Raw genomic sequence first — 10,554 nt, 5'->3', positions numbered from 1 at the left:
TGTGAATATCACTATTGTGAAAATTTCACGTTGAGCTCGTATTTATAAACGTCAGTAATGTATAAATCAAATTAAGTGCATTTGATTTACTCACATCGTGTAATACATACTAAATCGAACCTATTGGATTCGATTTACCTAAATGGTCACGTGTTATTATAAATCGAACTGAATGGGCTCGATTTACATGCAAATACAAATCGAATCTCATTGTTTCGATTTAGTGCTTATATTGAATTCGAAACCATTAGTTTCTATTTATACACGATTTTTATTTGCATGCAATTCGAATATAATGGATTCGATTTAGTATCAGTTTGCATAAATCGAATTTGATAGTCTTTTTCGTTTTGAGAGATCTACGTAATTTTGGGTTAGACTTAGTTTATTATAGTAATTTATCCTTTAACTTATGTTAATCTGAACCAATATTGGATCGGGTAACAAATATCCATATAATGTAAAAAATATTAAAAAAATAATAAATAAATTATGAAAAAAAATCAAAAAAACTTTTTTTAAAAAAAAATGTTCTTTTACAAAATATAATAATATAGATTTGGTTACTGATCAATTTAGCCTTTGATTTTACAAACTTAACCCGATTAAAATTATGTTACATTATATTTTTTCTTGTTACAACTCAGTCTAGTTAAATCGAATTGGATTGAGTTAATTAGTCAATCAAATTATTTATTTATGTTTAAATCTTTTATTATGTCTAGATATAATTTGAGATACAAATAACGTTATATCTAATATGTTTGAACTAATAATAAGAAGTACTGAAAATAGGGTTGGAAGTGAGTTGATCTGAGTTAAACTAGACCAAATTTAAATTTGACTCATAAAAATTAAGTTTGGCTCACGACTCGATTCATTAACAATCGGGCCTATTTCATAAGTTTAAGCTCAGCTCACGAACTGACTTAAATAATAAGAACATAATCTATAATTCTATATCAATAAATTATAACTTATATATATTTAAAAAAACTTTGAAAAAATAAATTTTATATATTGTCTATCTATTAATTATAAATTTTTTATTTATGTCCTACAACAAAATTATATATAAAAAAAGGCTATAAAATTTTAAATAATTAAAAATATTAATATATATGTAAAATTATATATTACTGTTATATATATATAATTAATAATTATATCATATATGTATTTAATCTATATTTTTAATATTATATATATAATCGAGCCAACTCACGAGTTGATAAGTTGAGTTTATCCAAGTTCAAACTCTGCTCATTTAATTTAATTTAGAGTTTAATTTCAGACTCAAGTTCGGCTCATCAGCTCACGAGTTTAGCTTATCGAACTATTAACGAGTCGAGTTCGAACTGACTCGTAAGCTAGCTTAATTCACTTTCAGTGGTTAAATGAGGATAGCAAACATTTCCTTTGATTTGAATTGTAAAATGTAAGTCGTCGTCGTCTTGTTATCTTTTTCAATTTTTTTCTGTATATTCTTTGTACTTCTTATATACTCTTTATTTGTTGTTTTTTTTTTCTTACACGTATACAATAAAAAGTAAAAAAATTATTTCATATTCAAAACAACAATAATTAACCTAGAAGCTAGAACAAAACAATAACAATCTAACCTTGTTAACTGAAAAAATAACAATTAAATCAGGAAAAAAATCAACAATTAACTTAATTAAATTCAGAAAAACAACAATTAACTCCAAAAATAAAACTGAAAAAAGCAGTGATAGAATGGAGGCTTATCAATGATAACAGTGACAGAGTTAGGAAAAGGAGAAAGATAAAGAGAGAAAATTAGTTGTAAAATCAGGTATTTTTTCTTATATATTTCAATAATAGACATAAAATAAATCATAAATTATTCTTATTAATACAAAATAAAAGAGTAAATTATTATTTTGATGAAAGTTTAAAATGCGAACAATTACTTCAAAATGAACAAAATGAGTTTTGTGTTACTATTTTTCCTTATAAAAGTTTTAAATATTGAAAAAAAAGTAATGTGTGAACACGATTTATTTATGTGTAACTAAAAGTCTCATATAGTCATGTTGAATAATCCGTTATAAAACTAAGAAATTTATAACTTTTTACTTTCACAAAAAAATATTTTTTGTAGATTTTAAGCAACATATAATCTGATGAGAATGATGGATATTTTTAGAAATTTATTTGGCGTAAAATATAATTTTAAAAGAATAAATTAGTATATTTTTAAAATTTATAATATTTTATTTTGACATTTTTTTAGAAGTTGTGATAGGTGGTTTTGTTTATTTAGAAAATAAATCAACATGAAAAATAATTATATATAGTAAAAGTAATAACAGGTTAGAAGGGTCAATACAAAATGATCGACATATATTAAGTATAAGAAAAAAAAAAGAAAAACAATAAATAAAGATCACGTAGACAGTACATAAAATACACAGAGACAAATTGAAAAAGACTCACATTTTTCAATTACTTTTTCTTTTTGTCTTGTTCTCATTATTTTTACTCTTTTTCACTAATCAGTGGCTCCTTATAGCTATATGTTCTCTTTTTCATTATAGTCTTTTTTTTTAGTCGTTTTGTCTTTTTTTTTACCTGTATCAATTTGTCACAAAATATAATTTTAGATGTGTGGTGAGAATATTTTAAATATTTATAAATTTTGTGTTTTGACAAAAAATTAGTTTTTTTGTAAAATTTAATGCAAAATATAATTTTAAAAAAGTGATGAGTATATTTAAAAAATTTATAATTTTATTTTAATAAAGTAATATTTTTATATTAATTTTGATACAAATATAATTTCAAAAAATAATAAATATATTTTAAAATATTATAATATTTTAATTATATAAAAAAAATTTCATTCAATTTATAAAAATAAATAAAAGACCAAATAACTATAAAATTAATGAGCATATAATAAATTATTAAACTTTTTTATATATTAATAAAATTTAGTCTGATTAAATTAAATTGATATCTGTTTATTGAAATTTGAGACACACTTTTAATATTTAGTAAAAAAAATTATTCTTACCTCGAGATGTTTTTGGCGTCCGCATAGGAGTAGACCATTGAATTTAAAAGTGTTTTTGGTATCAACCAAATAAAAGGGATATGGAGATATGGTAAGATTGTTGAAAAGGATAGATTAATTAAAAATAAATTAAAGAAGCACTTGGAACATAAATGGGCCAGTTTTCTTATCCTATCGTCCAAAGGCAAAAAGCATAGCCTTGGGAGATCAAACAAAGTAACAAACCATAGTGCTTTGATGCACATCACTTGCTTGCAAGTGGGCCCTCCATCAAACTTTCAGAAAGGGGACCAAGCCATGCCTTGTCTGATAAATTCTTAGATTTGTTGACATAAAAAGGGATTCTTAGATTTTCTATAAAAAAAAAAAAAAAGAATTTATTCTGTATCATATTATAAATTTATAATGACTAGACATTTCATATTTAATTTGTAATTTTGTACTCATAAAAAACAATCATTTCAATTTTGGAAAACCATAGTTAGTTTTTATTTCAAGAATATGTTTGACTGGTGTTTTCAGAAAGAGTTATACTATGTGTATACTTAAAATCAGCCACTAAAATCAGCCATCAGTATAAAATACATGCTGAAATATAAATACACATTGAAAATTAAATATAAATCATATATATTTATACACAAATACATTGATGGCTGATTTTAGTGACTAATTTTAATGTACAAATAACATTTCTCTTTCAAAAAATACTATTTTTTTTAAAATAAATATTTTATTTTTTTAATATGTCTCACTTCGATTTTGAATTCAGAAACTATTTTAATTAGGGGTGGCAGACGGGTAGGTCCGTCCCTTTCATTTCATGCAGATAAAAGTTTGTTATTTGATGGAGTTACTCTATTTTGCCTATTGAAGCGGTTCCAAATGTTTATCCCATTCTATCTAATGGTGAATTAACAATTTAGTCCACAAATTTTTTTTAATTATTAAATTTATAAATACTAAAGTATTTATAATAATTCTAAATATCTAATAAACATAATTATCAATCAAATTTTTTAAAAGAAAATAATAAAATTAATATTGTGCAAAGTAAAACAAATATTGTCTAAAATATATAACTTATCTAAATCTCTAATCAATCAACATTGTCCAAATTATAACTTAAAGTAAATCGAACAAATGTTCTAAATACAAGTATAAAAGTAATAGTCCAAATTCAGTTATCATCTTAAAGCGACAAATCCACCCCTGTCCCACCAAAATTCATAGATTAAGTGGCGTGGATTAGTCAGACTTTTTTATTAAAACTATCTCAAATTTCTAATTCGACCCAACTTTTTTTACGAATTACTCAAGTTGGTCCTACAGATTTTGGCGCATTTGCCATCCCTAACTCCAATAGTAATGATAACCAAATCAAAGACACATAAGAAAACTAAAATCATTTCAGGCTAAGCTTGAACGAAGAACTGTAAAAGAAGCTATAAGTCATCCAAAGTAAAAGGAGGCTATGGATGTTGGGTATGGTATGAAACACTGATAAAGAATAACACTTGAAAATTGGTGACTCTGCAATAAGGAAGAGATGTTATCCACTCCCATAGGAAGTAAGTGGGTATTTCATGCAAATTATAATTCTGATGGTTTCTTGCAAAAGTAAAAGACAAGGCTTGTGGCTTAAAGCTTGCTCAAAGCCAACCTCAATTCAGGTCACTCTATCTCAGCTGACACTTGCTAATTATTGGGGATGATTATTAATTTATTATAGTGTCTAAATTTTGATATCTAATTTACTTTAAAAAAAAGGCAAAAATAAATATTTAATTTAAATAGTATAAAAATAAATAATTTTAAAATATTAAAAATTCATGTTAAAAAAATTAGACAAATTCAATACTAAAGTAGTCGGCACCAAAAAATTTGTCACTCTTGGATTATAAAGGAGTTAGATGTGGACAATGCTATTTTGCATTTTTGCATGAAAATTTGAGAGAAGATGTGTATACATGCAACGACTTTATGGATATGTTAAAAGAGTCACTACGCCGAGAATAAAATTGGACACATGTTTGGGTGTTTTTTAAATGTATGCGGAGAAATAGTATTTTTTATAATCCTACTAGGTAATAAACTGCAATCAACTAGTAACAAAAAAGTTATGTTCTTGTCTGTGGAATAGGTCTGCTCCTCGTCTGAGATCTCTGTCGAGCTATCTCCTGGGAAGGTTATGCTGTTAGTTCGCCAACTCTGAGCTTTTCCGTTCAACTTGTGGAAGCGTGGTTAATGAAGAGGAAAAGAGGGGGGGAGTGTACCTGCAAAGGCACTCCAATGCTTATGTTAGTATGAGATTCAAGTAAGAAGTATATGAAAAATATACTTTTACCTTGCTTTTATATGGTCAGTTCTCTATCAGTAACGGTTCTTTCCTCAACGTCTGTCTTGGCGAGGATTGATAACGTATTTGGTCATTATGTTGCCTTTTACTCGGCTGTTTGAATCCATAACGTCGGTTTTGCCAAGTTATTACTCATGAAGGCCGTATTTGTAACGTATATTGCCGAGTTATGGTCGAAGTGTAATGTGTAACGCCGAGCTTTGTAGGTGTGACGACCATATCACAGCCCCCAAGTTTAGACTGAAGATTTTTAATGAAGCAGGTTGAGCTTCTTGATGAGTTATAGCTCGGTTAAATTGATTAGTTATGGAGCCCTCAGTTCAACGTTCTTCATTAAAGAGGGAAGTTAGTGGGGAAAGCGGGGAGTCGTGTCAAGCCATTAGTGAGGAGAGAGAAAGATGTTCTGTTTATTAAATGGTTTTTACGTTTCCAAAACAAACTGTACCGTTTGATGTGACTGAGTGTTTGAGTTGAGTTTCAATTTGGTTGCCCCTGACCCTTGGTCTTGCTACCTTCGAAACAGTATGAGTAAAAGAGGTATGCATGTTCTTTGTATCGTTTACTGATTTTTCATTTCCTTCATCTTCTGTTATTTTCATTTTCTGGGTTCTCTTATGGGTTTTGAGAAGGATAAAAAGAAGAGTATTGATTGGACTTATGACTGGGTTAGTGAAGATGTTAAGTCTCGGGTATCTCTATTTTGTGATGAAGCTGCTGTTAAGGAGATTGATGTTGGTAAGGTTGTGAGGGTTGGGTCTGGGGTGCAGGTGGAGTTGTTGCCGTGTAGTGTGGAAGATAGGGTTTATCACCGGGGTCAAGGGTTTGAGTATTTTTACATGCATACTTGTGTTTTGGAGGAACTGAGGGTTAAGTTACCCTTTACTGATTTTGAGTGCCAAATCCTGAAACAACTAAATTGTGCTACATCACAGCTGCATCCTAATGGGTGGGCGTTCTTGAGATATTTTGAGATACTTATGGAGTTTCTTGAGGAGAGACCTTCTGTGGATTTGTTTTTTTCTTTGTTTCAAGCTAAAGGAGTTTGGAAGGGGGGATGGGTCAATCTAAATAGTACGCCTGGGTTTGGTATCTTCAAGTTGTATAAATCTTCCTTTAAAGAGTTCAAAGAAATGTATCTGAAAGTGAGGAGTGTGGAGAATCAATTCCCTTTTTATATGGACGAGTTTGTAGCTGAGAGGTTTCCACTGTGGTGGTGCTCGGAGCCTCAAAATATACTCGGAGCCGAGGTGATAACTCCGAGGAATGTGTGCATTATTGAGTTCCTGGTGGAGCAAATTGATCGGAAGGATCTAATATCTATGTTTGAAATTTTAAAGTGGGAGGAAAATAGGGATTCGGTTGTAGAATATTTGGGTGAGTTTTGTTATTTTGTGTGCTTTATTTTTGCTTAAAATGTTGCTGATTTCTTTTTGTATGTTTATGCAGGGGGTAAGTATCCTAGTGTTTCAGCTGCATCCCTAAGGTCCAGGTTCAAGAACAAGAATATGGAAAAAGAAGTGTCTTCCTCAAATAAGGAGAAAACTGCAATTGCCGCTGAGGTTAGCAAACTTGTAAGGAGACCAAATCGACAGATAATGTTCTTCCAAATGAAAGATGTCATATTTTGTGAAGTAATCTTAGCTAAAGGTTGGGCTTCCACCTATTTTGAGAAGTATTCAATTGCGACAACGAGAAATTTTACCTGACCTAGTGCCACTGGGAATGGGCCGAGAATGTCGAGCCCCCAGTGGTTGAAGGGCCAGCTAATGTCCGAGTAATGTAACTGTTCGGCTGGGGTGTGTATCAGTGGCGCATGCTTTTGGCAATTGTTACATGTCTTTACTTTATTGCTGGTATCTTCTTTGATGGATGTCCAGAACAGTCCCGCTTGGAGGATTTTGGAAGCTAAACTTCGAGCTCCTGTGTGGGTACCGCAGATTCCTTCATGAGCTTCGGCTAATGCTATTTCTACTTCATTTTTGTTGAGGCATTTCAGGAGTGGTTGGCAGTATCCTCGACGATACAGGGAGCCATTTATTAGAGTGAAAAAGGAAGCTTGCCGATGAAATCATTTTGCATTTTTGATGTTGTCTGGTATGTTCCCTGTTTGCAGATAATGTATAAAAGGGGTCTGCCAATCTGTTTCCTGTGTAACACTCACAACATTGGTTAGAGTAACACTTGGAGATGTTATTGTGGATTGGTGCAACATAGATAAGTCGGCTTGTGTGCTATCGAGATTGGAAACAATGTCCGCTCTGCGATTTTGTTCCCGTGGTATATGATTTATTTCAAATTCGTTGAACTTGAGACATAAATCTTTTACGAGTTTGAGATATTTAAAAAGGAGTGGATCTTTTACCTGGAATTGGTCATTTACCTGTTGTACTACTAGAAGCGAATCGCAATATACCTTAATACTGGAGATTTGGAGATTTAAGCAAAGTCGGAGTCCAGCGACGAGGGCTTCATATTCCGTTTGGTTGTTGCTGGCTTTGAAAGATAGATGTATTGAATGTTCCAGGATGAATCCATCACTGCCCTCAAATCGGATGCCTGCTCCACATCCTTGAGTGTTAGATGAACCATCAACATGTAATGTCCATTGTACTTTATGGTCGTCTTCAGTGGGCATTGTTAACTCTCCTATGAAATCGGCGAGGAATTGAGATTTGATCGGTCCTCTAGCTTGGTATTTGATGTCAAATTCAGGTAATTCTACCGACCATTTTACAAGCCTGCCTGCGATTTTTGGTTTTTGCAGTACTTGACGTAGTGGGTGGTAGGTTCGAACATGGATCACGTGGCTTTGGAAATAAAGTCGGAGCCGTCTTGCCAAAAATAGCAATGCCAATGCTAGTTTTTCTATTCTCGGATAGTTGATTTCAGCGTTCTGTAGTGTTTTGCTGACGAAGTAAATTGAATGTTGAACTTTGTCCCTTTCTGTAACAAGAGCAGAGCTTATGGCCCAGTCAGAAACTGATAAATATAAATATAGGTCTTCCCCTATCAAGGGTTTCTGTAGAATCGGCAGTTGTGAGAGAGTTGTTTTCAGGTGTGCGAAAGCTTGCTCACAATCGTCATTCCAGTGGAAAGTAGTTTTCTTTTTCATGTTTTGGAAAAAAGGAATAGATCTTAAGGCTAAACATGGGACGAATCTTGCTAGGGAAGCAAGTCTCTCTGTTAAGCGTTGTACTTCCTTTATTGTCTTCGGGCTTGCCATCTCCAGAACAGCTCGGCACTTGTCAGGATTTGCTTCGATACCTCTACTTGTTAGTAAGAAACCGAGGAATTTGCCACCTTCGACGGCGAAAGCACATTTCTCGGGATTTAAAGGCATATTGTAAGATCGGATCTGGCCGAAGATCTCAGCTAAATCACTGATGTGGCTGTGGCCGACTTTAGTTTTGGCGACCATGTCATCAACGTAGACTTCTATGTTGCGGCCGATTTGTTTAGCGAAGATTTTATCCATGAGACGCTGATAGGTCGCCCCTACATTCTTTAGTCCAAAAGGCATAACTTTATAACAATAGTTACCAAATTCAGTGATGAATGCCGTTTTATTTTCATCAGAAGGGTGCATAAGTATCTGATTATAGCCCGAATACGCGTCCATGAAACTTAAGGTGGCATAGCCAGAGGCGTTATCCACCAAAGAGTCAATGGATGGTAAAGGATAAGAATCCTTTGGGCATGCCTTGTTTAAGTCAGTGAAGTCGATGCACATGCGCCACTTACCATTTTGTTTCCTTACCATAACGACATTGGCGAGCCAGGTGGTGAATCTAATCTCTCTGATGAAGTCGGCATTAATCAGCTTCTGAGTTTCCTCTAATGATGCTCGTTTCTTTTCTTCGCCGAGGTTTCTCTTCTTCTGTTGGATTGGTCGGACAGAAGGGTTGATAGCCAGCTTGTGGCTAATTATTTGGGATCGATGCCGGGCATATCAGAGGGTGTCCAAGCAAATAATTCGGCATTTACTTGTAAAAAATTTTCTATCGCAGCTAGCTTGTCCTTGCTTACTGCTGTACCTACAAAGGTGTATTTGTTAGGATCGTTGTTGAAATGTATCTTCCGTAGCTCACATGTTGGTGTGGGTCATTCAAGGAAGTCCGCTCTAGGGTCTAGATCGGTGAGTTCCGAGCTGCTGGTTGTGCTGAGGACGTTGTTGATTTGAGGTTGTTTTGGACCGTTTTGAAACTTCATGCCGATGTTATAGCAATGCCGTGATTCTTTGTGGTCTCCATGAATGGTTACGATATGTTCGTCCTGCATGGAAAACTTGACACAAAGGTGAAGAGTGGACAATATTGCGCCGAACTTGTTTAAGAATGGTCGGCCAAGTATAAGGTTGTATGGGCTGAAGCAATCTACTACTAAGTATTGAACATCATGTGTTTTAGATAGGGGGTACTCACCCAATGTGGTTCTCAACCACACTGATCCCAGTATTGGGACTCGTTCACCTGAGAAACCGACAAGGTCTCCTCCTGTTGGTTGCAGGTTGTTGTCGCTTAGCTTTATTTTCTGGAATGTAGAATAAAACAGAACGTCAGCGCTGCTCCCTGGATCTAAGAGTACCTTTTTTACTAGTAGATCTCCCAATTGAATTGTGATGACTACGGGGTCGTCTAAATTTTGAATATTGGACTTGAAATCTGCTTGTGTGAATGTCATTTGGGGGAATTGAGGGGTTAGTTGGTCGTTCTGCTCCGCTCCTTCTACCGAGTATATTGTTCTGAAAGATCTTTTCCTAGCCGAGTTGGATGAGCCCCCACTTGCACCTCCTCCTGAAATACAATTGATGACGCCTCACGGCTGGTCATACTAGGTTGAGGATGACTTGTCCTTTCCTCGGCTTGCCTGTTCGGATGCATTATTGCCCGCAGAGGTCGGAGTATGTTTTTGGATATGTCCTCCAATATATTTGTCAAGGTGCCCTTGCCGAGCCAATCGTTCCAGTAGGTCTTTGGCGACGACACATTCGTCGGTTGTGTGGCCGTGCTTCTGATGGAAGGCGTAATACTTAGATTTGTCGACGTGTTTTGTATCTTGGTATGTCCCCGCCTTTCTCGGTCACCATTTGGAGAAGTTCGGATGGGGTAGGAGGCAGCGCGTCAGCTATAGGTGCAGGCGGATGAATCAAGACCAA

The 10,554-nt window shown here is 33.7% G+C and overlaps 1 protein-coding gene across 1 annotated transcript; it reads right to left on the bottom strand.

Annotated features, from left to right (window-relative positions):
• Positions 1–9,500: 9,500 nt before the first annotated feature.
• LOC107611697 (uncharacterized) lies at positions 9,501–10,079 on the bottom strand. Its single transcript, XM_016313597.1, has one exon. It carries the CDS (start codon positions 10,077–10,079, stop codon positions 9,501–9,503), a length of 579 nt encoding a protein of 192 aa, XP_016169083.1.
• Between the last annotated feature and the right edge of the window lie 475 nt (positions 10,080–10,554).

Source organism: Arachis ipaensis, chromosome B8 (genome assembly GCF_059453495.1).
Source record: "Arachis ipaensis isolate K30076 ecotype BB chromosome B8, ASM5945349v1, whole genome shotgun sequence".
Lineage (NCBI taxonomy): Eukaryota > Viridiplantae > Streptophyta > Magnoliopsida > Fabales > Fabaceae > Arachis > Arachis ipaensis.
Note: the sequence above shows the minus strand (reverse complement) of the source record. Positions and strands in the feature narration are given on the sequence as shown.

Bases quoted from the DNA above. Each gene is read 5' to 3' on its own strand.
- LOC107611697 (XM_016313597.1), bottom strand. From the start codon at position 10,079: ATGACATTCACACAAGCAGATTTCAAGTCCAATATTCAAAATTTAGAC.